At 41.4% G+C, this 22,254-nt stretch overlaps 1 protein-coding gene across 1 annotated transcript in view; it reads left to right on the forward strand.

Annotated features, from left to right (window-relative positions):
- Positions 1-22,254, forward strand: part of JAZF1 (JAZF zinc finger 1) — a 320,889-nt gene that overhangs the window by 179,269 nt on the left and 119,366 nt on the right. Inside the window, exon 2 of the mRNA XM_032305143.1 lies at positions 4,250-4,322. Within this exon, the coding sequence (XP_032161034.1) occupies positions 4,250-4,322 (73 nt within the window). The remainder of the gene's footprint in view (positions 1-4,249; positions 4,323-22,254) is intronic.

Below are 22,254 nucleotides of genomic sequence, written 5' to 3' on the forward strand. Positions count from 1 at the left end.
TAGCTCACTGCTAACAGAGGCCTCGTTAGTCTTGTTGAGAGGTAGGACAGCTGGTTTTTCACTTTCTTAAATTTATAAGTAATTCAGGCCTATAAAATCCTAACAGTGTAAGCTAGCTAAGGCATAGCCAAATCCCATGAGCTTATTAATTACCCTCTGTTAACCCAGTAAATGACCTTAATGGTTTTCATTTTGGCTTGAAGATAGTACAACAAAAGGTTCAGTATGTGTCACAAATCCTCTTGGTTGCCATTGGTTTCCCACACCAGAGACGGCAGAGCTGAGGAGCATGAGCCTGGCTGACTGAGTTGGGCGGCCTTTCCCTGGTCATGTTGCACTCCCACTTCCTCTTGAGAAGGGTCTGAAAGCTGTCCTCTCCTTGTCTCTCCTCCCATCTGCTGTGCCTCCCCCCACCCCCCACCCAGCACCTGAGAAGTCGTGGGAGCTAGTGCTGTGACGTTGAACCCTTTGCCATTCGGGTGAGTCTGTGAAGCATGAGTCCCTAGCACCCCGCGAGTTACCGAAGTCTTCCATTTCGTACCCATGTGTAGTCCTTACAATGCACCTGAGCATTTAAGCTCCTTGCCTGAGGGGGCAATGCCAGAAGAGGCACGTTGCCATCTATTTTAGAAGACGTTTTAGAAACTGAAGCAAGCTGACAGATTGTTATCACTGGGGTCTGACAGATCTTAACGTTGGAACTCTCTTAGCCTTCAGTCCGCTTGAAATCTGTGAGTATGCAGGGGATGGCATGAGCCAGAAAACCAGAATCTCTCTGTGCTTTTTTTGGCTCTACCCTGCCCCGCTAAAGAAGTGTGGGTCTGTCATCTTCTCACTTTCTCAGTGCTCTAAAAGCGGTGGAGGGCGGTTCTGTGTGGCCACAGCCAGCCACATGGGAGGAAGGCTTGCTGCCCTGCCGGCTGCCAGCTCGAGGAGCCTCCCGCGGCCATGAAGAAAGTCAAGCGTTCCCGCCCCACAGACCACGGACCGAGGCGGGCTCTTCTCTGGTGGAATCCGTGGTAGCTGATGTTCCAGTTTCAGGTTTTTATTGGCACCATAAACAAACAAGTGAGAGAGCTGTCTGTGACGCTGTGGGCTCCAGCCGTTGCCATTCAGATCCCATCTCGTCCTGTCCAGATCATTTCTCCGTGGCATGGCACATGGTAGAAGGAAATTCTTTTTGTGGAATTCGGTAATCTCCAGCGGCTAGTGTTACTCTCTCCAGCTCACACTGACCGTGGACGCCCCATGTTCCTGAGGGGCACATCATTGTCCCGCTGTGAAAATCCTCATCTCTTGTTGCTCTAATCCTTTCCTGTAGGGAGTTTCTAGCAGCAGGCAGTCCCTTTTCTGTCAGGGAGGGAGAAATAATAAAGGCAGCTATTCTACTTGTACTGAATGTGGAGTGCTCACCGGCGTCATTAAATCCATAAAATGGTGAGTCACGCTCACAGCACACCAGTCAGCCAGGAAGCGAGTGACAGGGCTGATGTTTATTTGCAACCAGCAGCTGATGCCGTCCCTCTGGTAGCACTTGCGTAGACCCTCTCCTGGTTTGTGGGCACCAAGTGCCTGATTTCATTTTTAAGAACTTGAAGCTTTAATGAATGTCCTCAAGGTTGCCCAAGGAAACATTTAATCTGAAAAAGATGTTGAGAGCTTGGTGGACATTTGTCTGGAAGTCCTGCTTTCTTGTGGTTGCCAGAATGAACATTCTAGAAAAAGAGAACCTTGCTTGTAGTGCTGCCAGATAGGTCTTTTTGTCATTGAGGAGGTGGCATTTGGAAGCTTCTGAAATCCATTTCACCACTGCTCATTTGAGGGCATGTGAGCATTCAGTCTAGCATAGGTTATAGAAGGTGGCAAAACAAAGGAAGAAAACAGTATTTCAGGACCTTGCTTTGTGGCTAGAATGCAAACATAGTGAAAAATCACAGGGTGTAATTTGTGTGGATGTCAGTGGCCAACACCATTCATTTGAGCATTGGAGAACTAAAGGATTTTATATAAGGTACTTCTCCCCCCTTCCCCAAAGAGGCATTGGAGTGTGAAGAGGAAAAAGGATAATATAAATGTATGTCTGTGTGTATACCTCCTCACACACCTGGTAAAAGAAAAGTCAAGGTGGCTTAGAGAAGCAGTATTTAAAATAGTTGAGAACTTCTATAACTTGGAAATAAAGGAAAGCTTCTGAGGATGATTAGTGGGGGAAAAGACTGAGCCTCAATTACAAGAATAAAGGCAACAGTGGAAGATATAAAAATGTTTATTGGCCTCCTAACTCTTTTCCCCTTTAAACACACACTTTAGACTCAGAATGGTGCTCTTTCAAAATAATACACGTTGTGTAATCATGCACCAGATGGCTCTCAAGGAACAGGCTTTAGTGAGTCAAGTTCAGGCCCTTGTCTCCAAAGCTAACTGTCTCCATCAGACGCTTTACCTGAGGTCAAAGTGTCTTGAGATCAGAAATTTTCCACATAGACCTTTGCAATCATTGCCTTGTTCTTTCTTATCTTCCTCTTCGTTCTGATGGTTTTTGTTTCCAATCTCTTGTTTCTTACCTTGTTAAGCACCTTGCAGGATTGGTCTGTCAGTCACCATTTGCACACATGGCTTGCCCAGCATTCTGATGGACCACTCTGGGGATAAAACACCTTTCCCTGGTGGGCATTGTTCTGCTGACTCCTCTCTAGCAAACGACACAAAGCATTCCTCAGAAACACAGATATGCTGTGGGGTCACAGCAAACTTAGATGAGTGTAAAGAAAGGTTGTATTTAAAAACTAAGTTTCCCTTGAAGAGTGGTTTCCAGTATGTAGAGAACCGTGGGTTGCATCTGTAGGCTAGTGATCTGCAAACAGCCTCAGTTGCATATGTAATCATTGCAGGAGGGGGAGGAAATGCTGAGTTACTGATCCGTTCTCACTCTCCCTGCCAAAACCTTGAGACCCGACTTGGTGGGGCCAATCAGAGAATCTTTGTCTCTTGTTTCAAAATTTGGCTTTCAAGGACCTGCAGTGGCAAAGACCCAGGAAGTGGGATTTCTGAATAGTAGGTCTCTGAAATTCTTGGCATAGGAAAAACAATAAAGTGAACATGAGAGTCTTAACTTTAACACCAAGAATAAAATTGCCACTACCGCCTAGTTTTAGTCTGGGAATCAAAAGCATCGTAAATTGATTTTTATGCTATCCTTTTTGCCACCCGTGCTCTCTGCCACTGTGCCTGCACCCCCCCCTCCCCTCACCTGTTAATGTGCTTTGGAGTTCGTGTATCTTACATCGACCACGTGCCGTATACACTTCCTGTACAAAGGCGCTTGAAACAACATCTGTCATGACATCAAAGAAGGTGTTATTGCCAAGTGCAGCTGGAAGAGTTCTAATAACGAGATGGTTTTCAATGAGGTTATAATGAAAAGAAATCTGCGTGAAGTGTCTGAGCCTTTTTCTAGGAAAATGAAAACGTGTGCAGCTCTCCCCCTTTATAGTCTTCTTATATAAACATTGCTTTTACATGTGTTTAGTGCAAGCATTGCTCCAGGTGAGAAGCTTGAGAACGCATTTCTAGTTGTGAAAAGTGCATTTTGTCTGTGTGCCATGTTGGAGAGGCCCCATCGGCGAAGGTTGCTATGGTGTTGAAACCGCGCTGTTCAGGGGGGAAGGCCCATCTGATGAATGTGGTATTTGTAGATTCTGAACCAGCATGGGAATTCCTGGTTGAGAGTCTAGAAAAAGTTATAATAAACTCATTATACAATTAAAAAGGAGAGGAGCTGCTCTCCAGAATGTAAATCCAAACCCAGAAAAGTGTTCAGTGAGCAAGAACAATACTCTGTAGGTTTTCAAATTGATGGGAGCTTTCCAATGGCAACTAATTTGTTCCAGCATTCAAGTGAGCATAATTAACAGAGACTTTCTTTCTTAGGCCGATTACCCTCCAAAAACCATGCCAACATTGTAACTGTAAGCAGTGAAAACCAATATTTATGAGGGGGATTGTGCAAGAGTTTGTGTGACAGATGGACATTTTATCACTGTTGATGTTTGGAATTCCCTTGAAAAGTAATGTAATATCTTGTTATTTATGAATGAATGAACAAATGATGGTGCTTTTGCTGCCTGGGTTTTCTTTAAAAAGAGGAATGTTAAATCTTTTTCTCTGTTAGCCCCTATTTCTTTATGTGAGGCACCCTCATATATTCTGATGCAAATGCTGAAAAATCATAATTGTGTTTTTATTACAGATACAGATCCACGTGTTTTAGAAAAACAAGAATTACAACAGCCAACCTATGTTGCCCTCAGTTACATTAATAGGTAAGCCATTTTCAGAATTTATAGCAACTTTGTATTTTGGCTTTACCGTGCGGTATCTGCCACATGCTTTTTTTTTTTAATGTATCTTTTTAACAGAGAAGAAAAAATTATTTGCTGTCTTAAAATATTTAACATGCACCTCTATACAGAATTTTCATGTTTCTCTGTTGCAGAGGTATGGGTCTGTATTCTCTGTGCATATGGCTGAAAACACGACGGATTTATAAGCTCATTCTAGAAGTATTTTGTATGTAGAGTTAGTATATGCTCTTTTGACTTCATAAGGCAGTTTGAGAGATTAATGGATTTATGTTTGAAACTTTAAAATCCTGGGGTGTAGAAGTATTTTATGAATTCAGAACATTGTTGGAATATCAGAATATATCAGGATATAACAAACTGAAATAATAACTAAGTTATTTAATAGCAGTTCATTTTTCGTAAAAAACATTGTTAGCAACCGACCCCATCTGTGCAGCATAACATGAGTTTTTACTGAAACCAAACGTGTGAGCATGACTTGAGGGAACACTTAGAACTTGATCTATCAGTCTGAAAGAGAACTTGGTGTTTCAGCCAACTTAATTAAGGAGACCGTGATTTCTGGAGACAACCTAAAATCAATGTATGTTAAGAAAACCCACACCCCCAAAGAGAAAAAGGCAAAGCAAAAGCAGGATTGGCTTTTAATGAGAATGAAAAACTCTGCTCATAATTCAGTGCATAATTTTCTATCAACTGTCCCTTTTTTATGAGGCAAAGATTGGTTTCTGTCTCTCGTGGTACCAGAACTGAGGTTCAGGGTCTGAAGTAAAAAACTGGGAATGAATTATCTGTTCTGTTCCATTTCAAGGCGTTTTGGGGGAAAACTTACTTAAATCTTTGGAGAGCTTTGAGTTGGAGTTGCCTTATTCCATTTGAAGTTCTTTTATAAAGCATGTTTTTAAAATGATTCATGAAAATAAACCTCTATCTGCATATTGACTCTGGATTTTCTGCTTACTGGCCTTGCCCAGAAGTGACGTGAAGAATCTGAGGGGCAGGGAACTCCCTGCCCCTCATTTTTAAAAACACTTGAAGTAGAACACCTTCAGAATCACTTCTGATACACATGAAGGTGTTCGTGCTTACCTGGATTTCTCACAATACCCGTTTCCAGTAATAAACGTGGGTTTTGAAAAGTCCTTGATTATACATTAGAATTATGTGTATGTGATATGTTAATTAACCTACTAATACTGGGCAAGAGGATCAGTAGGCTTATAGATTAACTGGCATCGAATAGGAATTTTTAGTAGTACAGCTATTGTGTTTTGGGTAGAGTGCTACCTGTTTGTATTCAAATTCCTATAATACCAAACCTTATTGTGCTAAGAATCGTCTTTGCACATTTGGTCGTGTTCATATTGCCAGCCATATAGGCAGCAGGGGTTCTGCTCACCAAAGAAATCCTCTGCCAGGTGTGACATGGGACTATAAAAGAAGACGAAGAATAGGGACAAGGGCCACACACAAAAAACCACCAGAGCACTTGAATCAAGTAGGACAGTTGCATAAACTGTGCAGTAGGCTAAGCCTAAATCCCAGAGAATCTTGGCATAGGAAAAACAGCAATGTGAACATACAGTTCTTAACTCTGAATTCACCGCATCCCAGCCCAGATGACGCAGAGTAGACCTTCGAGGGGATGGGTGGGCTTGCTGCTGGTCTTCAGGTGGAGAGAAGGATTGCATATGGAGACTTGCCACGTAACTAACAACCTTTCTCACTCGATCCATTTGTGGTTGGTATTGCATTGGTAATGTAGTACTTAACGTGTGATAGGCACTCTGGGTATTGTAGGTGATGGATAAGCACCTAGTAAATGAGAGAGCTGAGCCATGGGTACTCTGAGGAGGAAGTCAGGTCTGGCCACAGGGAGAGAGAGAGGCTGAAAGGAGTCTTAGGTCCCTTAGACGTTGGAATTCACATGAAGGGAAACGCTGAAGGGAAACATTAGAACTCACATGAAGCCCATGCAAGATTCAAGAAAAGAGTAATAAGGGCTAGGGAACTGGAGAGAAAGTCAGCTTGACAGCAATATCCTGAACACAGCAGAAAAGAGTACTAATAAAAATAAAGTTGAACAAATAAAAAAAATTTTTTCCCCCTCCAACCTCAGGGAAAAATAGTCTAATTTTGCTGAGCAGTGAAGACGGAAAAAGAATATTTTTCCGGTCATGTATCTATTTATACAACTCTAATGTACTTTCGGACATCTCAAAAGTGAGATGAAACTTCCTTTGGCAAGAACATTGCCAAACACTGAAAGCTAGCTCCATTTTAAGGACCCAGAGTTTGGGTCCTTAAAATGGAGCTAGGTTTTTGGATTCTAAAGTGAACTGAGTGGAAATTGGAGCCTTTATTTATACCTATTTTAAATTGCTTTACTCTCTTGAATACAATGTGTTGGACAAACCTTTAATTCCTTGAAAAGCGCGTCTGTTACAACACCTGAGCAAATTTTAAAATATAAATAGTTTTATGAGAATGAGAGAGACTGAATGAATTAGGGTTGTGGGAACAGTTTGGGGTGGGAGAGATGGATATGAACTTTAAGGATAGATTGCTCTGTTAATTTTGTGATACGAGGAACAATGATACCTCCATGTAATAGGAAATTTAATTACTGAGTCTGTATAATATTCATATACCTGGGAAGTATAAAGGTCAAAAGAAAAGGCTACAAGATTTTGAATGAGAGAGACTAGAAGAAATAATAAGGGTTCCTGGGTGGCTTAGTCGGTTGAGCATCTGCCTTCGGCTCAGGTCGTGGAGGTCCTGAGATTGAGCCCTGCGTTGGGCTTCCTGCTCAGCGGGGAGTCTGCTTCTCCCTGTCCCTTTGTCTCTTCCCCCCTGCTCACTCAATATTCTGTCTCTCTCTCCTCAAATAAAATCTTAAAAAAATACATTAGAGCAAACATAACACTTATGCTTTGAGCTCTGTGCTAAACATTTGTTTTTAAAGATTTTATTTATTTATTTAACAGAGAGAGACAGAGCAAGCACAAGCAGGGGGAGTGGCAGAGAGGGAGGGAGAAGCAGGCTCCCCACCGAACAGGCATTCGGATGTGGGGCTTGATCCCAGGACCCTAAGATCATGACCCAAGCTGAAGGCTAGGCAGAGGGGACACAAAGAGACCTAAAGATCCCAGTATAGTGCCATGCTGTAGATAACTGGAGGGTAGCAACCTAATAAAATAAAATAGTAGGAGACAGCAGGAGCTAAACCTGCCAGGAGAGAGGTGATCGGTAACTGCTAAATGATACATTGGAACCCCTAGAGCAATCTGAGTGTGGCAGGAGCAGGCCTCTATGGTCCTGGGGAGGTGCACCCTCCCTCGCAGGAGGAAAAGGCGGAGCTCTCGAGCATGGGGCAGAAACTGTCTTCCACTCCCGTCCTCCAATAGGCAAGTGATAGGTGAGCTGCAGGGTGAAGTCAGGTGAGTCTCCATAAAAAGGCTGATGAGAAACCCTAGCCTGTACCTGGCGGTTTCCTTCAGGCTATTGTGATGTGGTTCAGGTTGCTGCCTTGAGGGAACAAGAGAGCATATTAGTAATTTGTGACTTCCCTGGATGGGTAACTGAGATAACCTAAAGACCTAGTAACCTACATGGCCTCAGCTGCAAGTTGTACTATCTTTGCTACAAAATTGTTTTTCTTAATTTAGAAATTTCATTTTAATTTCAATTTTTCAACTAAGTATATCATTTTGGGGTAAGCTGTCAAGGCATAGCCTTCCTCGGCACAAACTCTTACCTTTCTTGCAGTCAATTCCTTGTCATTTACTACCTAATAAACATTTAATCTTTTCTCTCATCTGAAATACTGCTCTACTCGAATTCTCTTTGTAAGACCATGCATTCTGCCTCAGTAGTGGGTTTAACCTCCTCTGAAAATGGATTTTTAGTTAGCTTCGTGTTTGCTATTAAAATAGCAAATTCTAAAATGGGTTTCCTGGAACAGCACATGCAAGAGTCTGGGTCTGTTTGTCTGTCTCTCTCTCTCACACACACTTCATTTACTCACCAATGATTCTGTGGCCAATTAAGTTCGGGAAATTCTGATTTAAATAAAATGGGTTTCTTTACAGTAGCATTTATCAGGTCTTTTCCTTTGCTGCTATGCATTTTAAATCTCTAAGAGAAAATATGTTTCTCTAAGGGACCTGATTGCAGAGCACTTTTTCTTGAAGCATCTGACGGGACTAGCATGCACCAGCAGGGGGTTGCTAGAATCCTGTCACTTTCACCTAGATCCTCAACTTCCCCGAGGAACTCTGAAGCCTTTTTATTCAGGAAAGCTTGCTGTTCTTTTTTGATTCAAAATTCAGAACGCTACCTTTTTCCTCATGGTTAGGTGGGACAAAGGAGAAAATTGTGCCCTTATATAACTCAGTCCACTTGCCTTGTGCCTTTTGTTTTGTTTTGTTTTGTTTTGTTTTTTGTTTTTTTATTTTTGAGAGTGAGGTGGGGAGGAGCAAGGAGGAGAGAGAAAGAGGACCCTGAGATCATGACCTGAGCTGAAGATAGACATTTAACCAACTGAGCCCCCCAGGTGTCCCTTCTTGCCTCTTTTAATAGTGATCCCTCAGGGAACCTGCATGGTTCAGTTGGTTAGGGGTCTGCCTTTGGCTTAGGTCATGATCCCAGGGTCCTGGGATTGAGTTCCATGTTGGACTCCCCATTCAACGGGGCATCTGCTTCTCTCTCCCTCTGACCCTCCCCTTGTGAGTGCTCTCTCTCTTGCATGCTCTTTCTCTCAAATAAATAATCTTAAAAAAAAAAAAGTGATCCCTTTACTTCACAGCCTTCCCAGGTACCTAATTGGCTTCTATGAAATAAAACTTATATTTTCTTGCTTAGAAACCCAATTTATTCCCCCCATCTCCAATGTAATTCTCTTCTCTCTTTGAGAAATAGAATAAGGCAGTGGTTATAAGTTGGGAGGAGTGGGGCGCTTGGTTGACTCAGTCAGTGGAGCCTGTGACCCTTGATCTTGGGATTATAAGTTCAAGCCCCACGTTGTGTGTAGAGCTTACTTAATCTTTAAAAAATAATATGGGAGGAGTCAGATGACTTAGGTTTGGGTCTTGTCTCTGCCATTCATGAGCTTTGTCAGTAGGTTGACAAGTCTCAGGCTCTGTTTGCTCCTCTCTAATGACACTTCTCTTATTTTGAGTGTTAATTCATGCACTTAAGCACTTGCAACTGTGTCTGTGACATAGTGTTCTATAAGCATAGGTCTTCAAATTATTTTTTCATATTCTCATGCAAGCACTCTTTTCTATCAAGTAAGTCAGTAATTAGAGGAACAACTGCAGAGAAGAAGCATTGCTTTGGAGTGGGGCCAGAACAACTCCCACCGGGAAATAAGCTCCATGAGGGCAGGGACATTTTCTGTCTCCCACTACTGTGCCCCAATCCCCAGAACAGTGTCTGGCACATGGTAGACTCTCAGTATTTATTGAGTGAGTGAATGAATGCATTGTGAATTTGTGTCTGAGTCAAAGAGTGAAGAAATAGATGATTCCAGGAACTCTCGGGACGCTTCTGTGAGAAATCAGGACCCTCTCTTATTCACTTGCATTGGGAGGGCTACATGATAAAAAATGGAATGTTGTACTTTTATTCAGCATTTGTATGGAATGCAGAGCTATTAAGATCTATTAAGTGGTGGCTATTGCTAGTTCCCTACCATAAACAACTGGACAAATTTATGAAATAATGGTTTGCCAGCTCTGGATAATGGGCAGTAAAGACTGAGAGAAAGGAAACATGAGGTGAGCCCTCTGATCACTGGCTCACTCAGAGGACCATTTCCTTACCACGGGAGTACGTTAGAACGTACACAGCACAGCAGTCCCACCATGCTCAGAAGACAGGTCAGTGGTGGGGTGACTAGAGATGGGGAATCTGTAGCACAGGGGTACTAGAAATGAGGGATCTGTGCAGAAGGGAAGCACAGAAGTGTGCATGAGGGTGCTTCATGAGTCCGTGGCTCAGGGTGGGCTGCACATGTTATTTGCTGTCTAAGACTGAATCTTACCCAAAGGGCAGCAAGTACATGGGTGAGAATGAAACCATGAGAACAGAGGAGAGGTGCTGGTAGGCACTGCATTCCAGCCCAGCCAGCATGGAAATGACTGGTTAACCTCCATTTAACTAACTCTAACTCTTTTAACTGAAATATTAGAAATAAGAACTTTGTGCTTAAGTGTAGCATGCTTTAGAGCCACTCTAACAACACCTAAAACCAAGCCTTTGCACCATCTTCAGAGGAGACAAAGTTCTGAGTTGAGTCCCGACAATTTAGATATTCTTGGGATACACTTTGGGCTTTTCACAGATTTGCCTAAGAAGGTATAAATCTAGGTCTGTACACACTCAACATAATCAGCCTAATATTGAACGGCCTGCTAGAACAAAAATCAGTAGTCTAAATAGGAATGAATCTGGTATGATGATGTCTAATATACAGTAAAAAATTACCAGACATGGAGGGCAGGGAAATCTTATCCTTAGACAATAAAGACCCTCCCTAACATCTGATATGGCCCAGATGTTAGTTTTAGGAAACAAAGACTTGAAAGCAATCATAAATATGTTCAAGAACTCGAAGGAAGGGACGCCTGGGTGGCTCAGTTGGTTAAGCAGCTGCCTTCGGCTCAGGTCATGATCTCAGCATCCTGGGATCGAGTCCCACATTGGGCTCCTTGCTCCGCAGGGAGCCTGCTTCTCCCTCTGACTCTGCCTTCCACTCTGTCTGCCTGTGCTCGCTCTTGCTCGCTCTCTCTCTGGCAAATAAATAAATAAAATCTTTAAAAAAAAAAAAAAAAAAGAACTCGAAGGAAAAGTACACTAAATAAGAGATTGTTTTGAATGAAAATAAAATCAGTCTGGGTGCCTTTTTTTTTTTTTTTTTAAATCCTCCTACCAGAGTATAAACTGCTTAATGAAAGCTTTCTTCCTTTTCCCCCACTTTTATTCCCACTCCAAAACCTCACCTAATTCCCCCAAACCATCATTCTCACTGTTTCAGTTGGACTCATTTTTGTTAGATTATAGTCTGTCATAGCCTCATAAAAATAAAAAGCTGTAATTAGCTAAGTGTGCAATGACCTTCTATTTTATACAAACAAGACTGAAACATTTTATTTATTTTTTACTCTAAAGGCAGTAGGTTTCATTTTTGTTGTTGTTGTTGTTTTTAATGAAACCACCTGTTTGTGGTCTTCTGAGAGCAGTCTGTATTTATTATAATACAAGACATTCTTTCCTATTTTCCTCCTTTGTCCACCAGATCTGAAGTTCTCTGTGCCCCAGTCCTATACTGAAGTTTGTGGCCTAATGTATGCCATAAACATGTTGCATGCTCTTAGATCTCAAACACCAGACATTGTGCTACCATTTTCTTAACCTGTGTTTTTTATGAACATCAGTTGAAACAAAGCCAAGATGGCTGCCTGCCAGATTTTCCTTGTAATATCTCTGACCTGATTTGGCTTGCTCATTGTGTTTTGCAAAAACCATGTACTCTCAAGGAACACTGGAAAGCTGGAAAGAACCCTTATGTGACATTTTGGCTTGCTTCAGCAGAATTAGCCTGTGCTGCTGGCACAAAACACATGGTGAGAGAGGGGAGTCTTGGCACAACTTGGTGATATGATTGCTTGCTAGGCTCTGGGTTTCTTGCATAACTTCTTTGTTGTCCAGTTTGTTCTTAGGGCAGTGGTGTTTGAAATCAGGTAGCTTATGCAGCTCCCCATTAGGCCATTTTTTTAGTCTTTGTCTACCATCGGTATTTATGACTGATCTTTTTTTTATTATTATTCCAGTATAGTTAACGCACAGTGTTATATTAGTTTCAGGTGTACAATATAGTGATTCAACAATGGCATACAACACCCAGTGTTCATGACAAGTACATTCTTAATGCCCACCACCCACCTCCCCTCTGGTAACCATCAGTTCCCTATATTTAAGAATATGGTTTTTATGGGGCACCTGGGTGGCTCAGTGGGCTAAGCCACTACCTTCGGCTCAGGTCATAATCTCAGGGTCCTGGGATCAAGACCCACATCAGGCTCTCTGCTCAGCAGGGAGCCTGCTTCCCCCTCCACCGCCTGCCTCTCTGTCTACCTGTGATCTCTCTTTCTCTGTCAAATAAATAAATAAAATCTTTAAAAAAAAACAAAAACACATGGTTCATCCCATGTTCATTTGCTTCTTAAATCCCAATTATAAGTGAAATCATATGGTATTTGTCTTTCTTTTATTTCACTTAGCATTATATCCTTTATCCTCCCATGTTATTAGAAATGGCAAGATTTCATTCTTTTCATGGCTGAGTAATATTCCAACAGTGCATGGTGGTTCCTTTTTGTCTACGTCCTCCCCAGCCTTGTTTTTTCTTGTATTTATTTTTTATTTTAGCCATTCTGACAGGTGTGAGGTGATAATCTGTTTAAAAAAATTGTAGTTTTGCTTTGCGTATCCTTGATGATGAGTGATGTTGAGCATCTTCTCAGGTGTCTGTTGGCCATTTTTGTATTGTCTTTGGAGAAATGTCTGTTCATGTCTTCTGCTCTTTTTAGCTAGATTACTTCCAGTATTTCCAACTGGGACATTTCCATGTTGGTCAGTGTCCAATGCTGCCTCTTAGTTCTCTCCCCGGCACTGTGTTGATCTTGAAACACCTAGTGGCTCAGACCTTCCTTTCTTGCCTCCCTATTTGGGCTGCTTGCCGGGTATTGACTTTGGATTTATCAACCTTGATTAATTCCATTGTGCCATTGACCCTGCTCACGCATTATTTACACTCAGTCTCAGATAAAACTAACAAGTGCCTCTCTACTCAGGCTAGCTGCTGAGAGTCACTATAGAAAAGCACCTGGCAATGGGACTCATCCCACCACAAACACATTCTCTCCAACCTTAGCTGGGCCTGCAAGACTGTCCCATAATCCTTTTTCATCGCACGTTAAAACCTTGCTAAACTTACCACCATCAATTTCAAGTGTACCCATTATACTCAAGTTCCTAAAGGAATTTCCAATCCCCTTACCAGTAGGTGTTCTCAGTTCCTGTACTGAGAAGATATAAAGACTGTTTCTCTGTCCACCCTCAATTTCCCTTTTCGTCATCTCCAAATTTATCTGGATCTTTCATCCACATTCTCTTCATTCCCTTTGTTCAAAGCGAGCACCACGGCTTATGCTATATACCCGTGTCTGAGCCTGGTGGGCTCAAAATCTCTCTCCTCTGGCTTCATTTTGTAAGAGCACATCTACCCAAGGGTCTTGTCTGTTCTAAGAATTCCCTGCCCATTTCCTCTTCATGGATAGCTAAGGCATTTTCCTTGACACCTTCACATACTTGGCCTACCTGCATTTGATGGCATTGGCTACTTTGTTTCAGAAACTCTTGTCTTGTGCCCATTAACTTTTCTGTCCTCGTTTCTTTTCCTACTTCTTTACACAAGTGGAGGCTTCTTCCTAACTTGTGTCCGTATCATTTTGCTTATCTGTGTATATTCACTCTATTCCATGAGTACCTCATTGGAGAGGACTCCCCAGCCCGTAACCCTAGCTTTCCTCCAGTCTTTGTTTCTAATTGCCCTCTTCTTACTGGCACAGGAATGTGCAGGATGGGCTCCACTCATCCACTGCCAGATCCGTTATTTCACACCTGTCTCTGAAACTGATTCTCCTTTTTGGATTTACAGTGTTGTTTAGTGTTACCTGTTCATTCATTAGTCTAGGAAGCATGGACATCTGCTTGCCCTCTCTTTTCTTCCCGTTTTCAAATAGCCAGGCACAAAGCTCGTAATGTTTGCACCCTAATGACCTCTTGAATGCTTCCCCTGCCACTGTCTTGAACCTCTAACTTCCTGTTTTGGATTGTTTCTGTGGAATACCTGTCTCCCCCATGAAGAGTATGAGCTCCATGTAGGCAGGAACCTTGTCTGTCTTGGTCATCACTATATCCTTAACTTCTAGAACAGTGCCTGTTACACATAGGTTTTCAATAACTACATTTTGAAGAAATGTGCAAATAACAATCACAGTTGTGTGTGTGTGTATATGTGTGTGTATTGTGTTGCCCTTCCATTATGTGTTTTACTCGTCTTCCTAATTCCTGCCTCTTCACACCTGACTGTATGTCAAGTACTTGAAATAAGGGACTGTTGTGCATAGTGGCAAATCTTAACATAAGGGATGACCTTGGAGAATCTACCCCCCCATCACCACCACCATACACATTTACAAAATGACTCAAGGCACTATACCTCTCTTATTTCATTTGGAAATTCAGATCGCTGGCAGTAATCTACTTGATTTATCGTTTTCCCCTTATGTGCAGCACCTCGGAGTTAATTAAGAAGGCCATGAATCTTCCCTCCATAGCTCTAGCACACTCCCATTTGCGGGATACTCTCATATTGCTGAGACTGTTGATTTGGGACTCAAGTTGAAACATTACTTAATTTTCTCACATTGAGGTTCATTATGTTGAGCCTAAAGACTAGTCTTGCCTTTGAAGGCCCCTTCACTGGCAAGCTTTAAAATAGCTCTGTGTTCCCAGTTTCTAAATAACTTGTTCTCATTTCCGCCACCATAGCCAAGAACTTGGCCGCTGGCTCAGAGTAGTGCAGCGAGGTCAGCCTCATGTCCCCAGAAAGACCTCTCCCTCCTCAGCCACAGGGTAGACTCTCACCTCAGGTCTTTGTGTAGGTTGTTTGCAACAATAGCGACATGGACTTAGGACAGCCATACAGCTATGTCATCCCAAGCAGCACGGGACCATTCAACCTGAACAGATGAGGAGTCCAGTCATAAGAAAGCATTCACCTTAATTAGAAGACCAATGATAAATTTTTTTGGAAATTGTCATGCAAAGGAAGAATGAAATGTGTCATACAGGAAACTATTTTCTCTCATCATTTTTAAAACAGAGTAGCTTCTGTTGAGCATCTACTCTGTGTGGGTCACTGGACAATGTGTTTGGCTATGTCCTCTGTAATCTCATAGTGACCTTATGTCACAGCTCTTTGCTCCCTTGTACACTTAATCAATTCCCAAGAAGGCAATGGAAGCTCTTAACCTTTTTAATGTCTTGGACTCCTTTGGAGAGCTGGTAAAGGCTATGGATGGTTTTCCAAAATACTGTTAAATTCTTAAACCAAACTACATAGGATTATGAAGAAAATGATTTATATTAAAATGTACTCATCAAAAAATTAAAATTACACATTTGTGGTGTGGTAACATGCAACTTTTTTAAGAAAGCCTAAGGCTGGGTTCATAGCCTCCACAATTTCAGATTAGTGATGAGTATAAATATTTACAGACATCTGTTACAATTATACTCTATCAAATTATCCGTGACCTCTGTGGATGCAAAGTCATAGGTACGGTGAAAATACTGTGACCCGTTGTCTAGACTCGTTATTGAAAAGAATGCTACGTTTCAGTTAGAGTTTCAGTTTAGAGGTTCCTGGAGGTAAAAATGTCAGTTGTCTTTTTAATCCAAGTTCAGAGATTTCCCGAATCCTACCAATGGCCCATATGGGTCCACAGACCCCAGGTTAAGAACACCTCTGTTAGGTGTCACAGTTAAGTAGCTTTTAGAGGTGGGCTCAAATGTATGCAACTCCAAGGTCTTTGCTTTTTCTTCTGTGTCCTAGTAACTTCTCCTCCTCTTGCTGTACTTCCCATTAAAATTGAACATAGTTTATGTGTCATCAGGCTGCTCTGTGTGGAATAGGTGGCAAAAGCAAATCCTAAAAATTAATTGGTATATAACAACCCCTTTTATTTTACAAAGAACTTCACAAGTATTTCAAAGTATGCTGGTTTCTTATAAAATCACACATTTTCTCCATTGAGCCATGATTCTACTATAAAAGATTGTTCTTGCCTCATTTTTATCAAGGATCAGACAAACTCAGTGACTTAATAACCAAGTTCACACACAGCTAGTAAATGGCAGACTTGGGACTTGAACTCCCAAATCTTTTTGTCATACAGCCCTCTTGTCCTTTGGGATTGCCCAGACTCTAAGGTAAAAAGAAGTCAGGGGATTTCTGTCAAAGCTGTGCACAATCCAGGCATGTCCAGGAGGAGGGCAGTGTCTCCTAATCTCCACCTTCATTGTCTCTCACACATTGCCATTAATTAATTAATTATTGTGTTATGTTAGCCACCATACAGTACATCATTAGTTTTTGATGTAGAGTTCCATGATTCATTGTTTGCGTATAACACCCAGTGCTCCATGCAATATGTGTGCCCTCCTTAATATCCATCACCAGTCTCACCCATCCCCTCACCCCCACTCCCTTCTAAAACCCTCAGTTTGTTTCTCAGAGTCCATAGTCCCTCATGGTTTGTCCCCCACTCCGATTTCCTTTCCTTCATATTTCCTTTTTCCTAATGTCCTCCATGCTATTCCTTATCCTCCACAAATAAGTGAAACCATAGGATAATTGGCTTTCTCTGCTTATTTCACTAAGCATAATCTCCTCCAGTCCCATCCATGTTGATGCAAAGTTGGGTATTCATCCTTTCTGATGGCTGAATAATATTCCATTGTATATATGGATCACATCTTCTTTATGCATTCGTCTGTTGAAGGACAACTCCTTTCACAGATTGACCATTGTGGACATTGCTGCTATGAACATTGGGATGCATATGCTATATCCGTATCTTCAGGGTAAATACCCAGTGGTACAATTGCTGGGTCATAGGGTAGCTCTATTTTTAATTTTTTGAGCAACCTCCACACTTTTTTCAAAGTGGCTACACCAACTTGAATTCCCACCAATAGTGTAAGAGGGTTGTCCTCTCTCCACATCCTCTCCAACACTTGTTGTTTACTATCTTGTTAATTTTGGCCATTCTAACTGATATAAGGTGGTATCTCAAAGTGGTTTTGATTTGAATCTCCCTGATGACTAATGATGATGAACATTTTTTCATGTGTCTGTTAGCCACTTGTTTGTCATCTTTGGAGAAGTGTCTGTTCATGTCTTCTGCCCCCCCCCTTTTTTTAAAGATTTTATTTATTTATTTGACAGATCACAAATAGGCAGAGAGGCCAAAGGCAGAGGCTTTAACCCATTGAGCCACCCAGGTGCCTCTCTTCTGCCCATTTTTTGATGTGATTATCTGTTTTGTGTGTGTTGAGTTTGAGGAGTTCTTTTTTTTTTTTTTTTTTAAGATTTTATTTATTTATTTGACAGACAGAGATCACAAGTAGGCAGAGAGGCAGGCAGGGAGTGGGGGAAGCAGGCTCCCTGCTGAGCAGAGAGCCCGATGCGGGGCTCGATCCCAGGACCCCGAGATCATGACCCGAGCCGAAGGCAGAGGCTTAACCCACTGAGCCACCCAGGTGCCCCGAGTTTGAGGAGTTCTTTATAGTTCTTTGATATTAGCCCTTTGTCATAGTGTCATTTGTGAAAATCTTCTCCCATTCCATGGGTTGCCTCTTGGTTTCGTTGACTGTTTCCTTTGCTGTGCGGAAGCTTTTGATCTTGATGAAGTACCAAAAGTTCATTTTCACTATTGTTTCCTTCACCTTTGGAGACATGTCTTGAAAGAAGTTGCTGTGGCCAATGTCGTAGAGGTTACCGCCTGTGTTTTCCTCTAGGATTTTGATGGAGTCCTGTCTCATTGAGGTCTTTCATCCATTTTGGGTTTATCTTTGTGTGTGCACACATTGCCTTTAAAAACCTACCACTCAGAATTAGCACACACAGACTTCTCTAATCAGATATGCAAACCAGATGGAGTTACCAGACTTAAATAATTTAAGTGCTAGCTTGTATTTTATGTCCTTGTCTTCCTTTGCTGATAAAAACCAAACAACAGATGAGGAGCGTTTTTCATTCCACCCTAAGCAGGTGATCATTTAGTCCCTGGTCATTGCACTCATGTCATTCCTGTCCCAGGGGCATTTGCCCCGGCCTGATTCGAGTTAGTGCGTTTTCCTTGACTATCAATCCACTCTATGCCGTTGCTAAGGCCATAAACATGTGATATTCGACAAACAGAAGGATTTGCAGAAAAGCCTTCCCAGGCTCCCACCTTCTGTGATAGCTGAAATTTCTGCAGAGATTTAGGTGACGATGTGCGCCTGTGTAATTTACAGATGGCGAGGCTAGTGTAAAATCCCTTCTTGCCAACTGCCTCTCTCCTCTAATGAGATAGGATTCAGCATGCTGAGGCCAGAGATTCCATCTGGCTTTTGGAGCAGTCCCTGGCTTCTCGGCAGTGTTGGTGGACATCTCTTCTTGCCTGTGACTGACTTAGCCAATTCCATCTTTTTTTACACAGTGAGAGGGTTGAACAACAGTTAGAGCTCTTCTCGGGAAAAACTCGGCATCACCTTGGTAACTTCTCTGTTTGCCTCTTTTCTATCAGATACTTCCCAAGTTTGCCATTTGCCCAGATGAAGGTTAGCAGAAAGTGGTGTCCTAGTCTTTAAACCTAGAGAAAGTGCTATGGCTCTCGGGCAGGCGCGGCAGCCACGGGGGCCTCTGTCCTGCGGACTTTCAGGAAATATAGAATCCATTATTTGTGCAAACTTGATTTATTTTTTTCATTTTCAGTACTGGGACAGATTAATTGGAAGCAGCTAAGCTGCAAGGTGTGCTTAGACTTGTTCTGCATTGTGCCCAAACAGACATTTGCTCCTTATTGCCTGTTTTATTGTGCTGTTCAGCACCATGCAGATTCAGTGATGGACAATTCTCTTGGGCTAAACAAGTATGAAAAGCTGGTTTCCATATTGCATTAATCTTTGCTAGACAGCAGCCATGTTTTTAAAAACTCAAAGCCAAAATGTTTTTAAGAATAATGTAGACTTTAAAAAAAAAAAGGTTAAAAAAAAAAAAAAAGAAAAAAGAATAATGTACGCTATGCCCTTAATTCCCTACCCCTTAAAAAAAAGTTCTTTTCCTGGTCTTTAGCACAGATTTCTCTAGGGCTACAGTATCAAAGTCTTATTTTTTAGATTTTTAAAGGGGCATGAATGTATTTTTTTATAATATCAAATCTTCGTTCAGAGTAGAAAAGCCCTTTAGTTTCTAATTCCTGAAGTTGCCCAACACCTGAGTAGCCCCTAAAAGATGTTGAATATAAAAATACCAGATCTTGGCCTTGGAATTCTACCTGCTATAAGTCTCTCTTTCTCTCTCTCTCTCTCTCTCTCTTTTTTTTTCCTTCCCAGCTTCAAAATAACAGAGCTTTACCCTTTGCTGTTGTCTCTCCCATCTGTGGATAAGTTTATTATGTGAATGTGAATTACAGGTCTCATTCTATTGTAAGATAACACTGTTTTGGCAAAGCAAGTTAATTAGGGTTTCAGGTGATCTGTTTTAATTTCTACTTGTCTCGTTTCTTCTCAACATGTTTTTGAGATTGGGGGTGACTGGGTGGCTCAGTCCATTGAGTGACTGCCTTCAGCTCAAGTCGTGATCCCAGTGTCCTGGGATCAACCGCTGCATCAGGCTCCCTGCTCAGTGGTGAGCCTGCTTCTCCTCCTTCTGCTGCTCTCCCTGCTCCTCCCCTAGGCCCCGCTTGCACTCTGTCTCTCTCTCTCAAATAAATAAAATCTTAAAACAAAACATGTTTCTGAGACTGATCCTTATTACTGGATGTATTAGTACAAGTTTTGGTTTTGCTCGTTGCTTAATACCCCGTCATATGACTTACCAAATTTATTTGTCCATTCTGTTGATGGTCTTTGCTATCATAAGGAGCATGAACGTTCTGACCAGTCTTATCATGGGGGTAGCATTCATGTTTCTCGGTGTGTTACTAGAACAGGAATTGCTGAAGTATGCTGTAGTGTGTATTTAGCTGTCGTTTTAGAAAGCTGTTGAACTCTCCTGTAGGCAAGGTAGGAGACTTCGGTTGCTTTGCGTACCCCCCAATACTCTGTGTTGTCAGTTACTCCACGTCTAGTAATTCTGGTTGTTGTATAGTTGTACTTAGAGTAATTTCTTCTCAATCCATCGTACCTCTATTTTTGCTCTATAAAAACACTAAAAGAATAAAAAACTGAAATAACACTTAGATTTCATGAACAGAGACAGTGCTTTTGAGTTTATTTACATGTTTAAAAATGAACTATTTATAAAATTTTGCTTTATCATTTGTTTTTTCTAGATTGCTTGATTTTTTTAAACCCTTGCTAATCTGAACCCACAAATATGCATGATAAGACATCAGTTCCTCTTTTTACAAAGAAAAGAGTGACTCTGTTGAATCCCTCCCATTATCACCCTAAGGAGTAGGCAGTCAGAAAACTGGTATGTCCCTGTATTCTCTATTCTCCTCTGCACCCAAGCAGAGGGTGTCCTGAGCCCTTCCCGCCTATGCCTCAGGAGGGATGAGCAGACAGGGTGCAGATGGGCCTGTCAGATGGGCCTTTTGGGTCTACACTCCTGCCCTCCCAGATTCCCTTGTATGCGTGTGTGGACCATGGCCCAGAGCTAGCCAAAGGATGCCACAGCTGTGTCAAAGTTCTCTTTTCAAAAAATGAAAACAGCTTTTTTTTCTTTTTGTGAAAAAAAGCAATGTGCCTCAGTATAAATACCTATGTAATAATAATCTAAAAAAGTACATGGAATGAACAACTCCAGAATCCAGAATCGTGGTTATCCCTGAGGACAGAAGTATCGTGGGAAAGAATAGAGACAGGGCTTACCTAGTTGTTAGCATTTTCTTTCTTTTTTTTTTTTTTTTTCTTAAAGACTTTATTTGAGAGACAGACGGGGAAAGAGTGTATACACACAAGGTATGGAGGGGCAGAGGGAGACACAGACTCCATGCTGAGTAGGGAACACTATCCCAGGAGAGATCCCAGGACCTCGGGATCATGACCTGAGCTGAAGGCAGATGCTTAATCGACTGAGCCACCCACGCACCCTGGCATTTTATTTATTAAGCTGGGGGTGAGTTTACATGTTTTTGTGGCAACATTCTTCAGACCATTTTGAAATCCTAAATGTTGCAAATAGTTCATTCTCATTATTAATGGTGTATGTATCAATGTCATGTATGAAAGAAATGGAAATCACCTCTATTTCTCCCCCTTGCAAAGGAAATACCACTTTTAACATTTTGGCCTATGTTCTTCCAAGATTTTGTGTTCTGTTCTCTCTATATATAATATATATATGTTTATTAACATAAATAATTCCATAGTGGAATTTGTTCATATAGAAAGAGACAGAAAAAATATATATAAATGAGCTATTCTCTATATTCCATTTTTATACTTTCCTTTTTCTAAACAAATTTCATTGTGGAACTATTTATACATTCAAAATTCAGCAATATTATCATTTTAATGGGTACATACTTGCCTATGTATGGGTTTACTATAAGTTTCTTTAACCCTTTCTTGGTGAACCTTTAGGTAGTTAAAAAAAAAAAAAAATCATTACTTTGTAAACAGTGTAACACCGAACAGCCTGTATTTAAATCTTGTGAACACTAGTCCAGTTAATCCTTTAGGATAAATTTTCATCGGGGGTTGCTGAGTCTAAAGATGGACACAACTGAGATTTTAGAATATTTCACCAAAGTGTCCTCTAGAAATATGTTTCAGTGTAGAATGTATAGGTGTCTATTTTGCCCTTCCTTACCCACAGTGAGGATTAGGATTTTTTAGGATTTTTTTTTTAAAGTAATACCTATACCCAACGTGGAGCTTCGACTCCTAACCCAAGATCAAGAATCCTATGCTCTACTGACTAAGCCAGCTAGGTGCCTCTAGGATTTTTCTGAATTTTTCCCAGCTTGAAAAACTTAAACAATAACCAAAGTGCATATCCCATTGTTACAATTTTCATCCATTTGATTTGCTATCTTATCAA

The sequence above is a fragment of the Mustela erminea genome, chromosome 11 (assembly GCF_009829155.1).
Source record: "Mustela erminea isolate mMusErm1 chromosome 11, mMusErm1.Pri, whole genome shotgun sequence".
Lineage (NCBI taxonomy): Eukaryota > Metazoa > Chordata > Mammalia > Carnivora > Mustelidae > Mustela > Mustela erminea.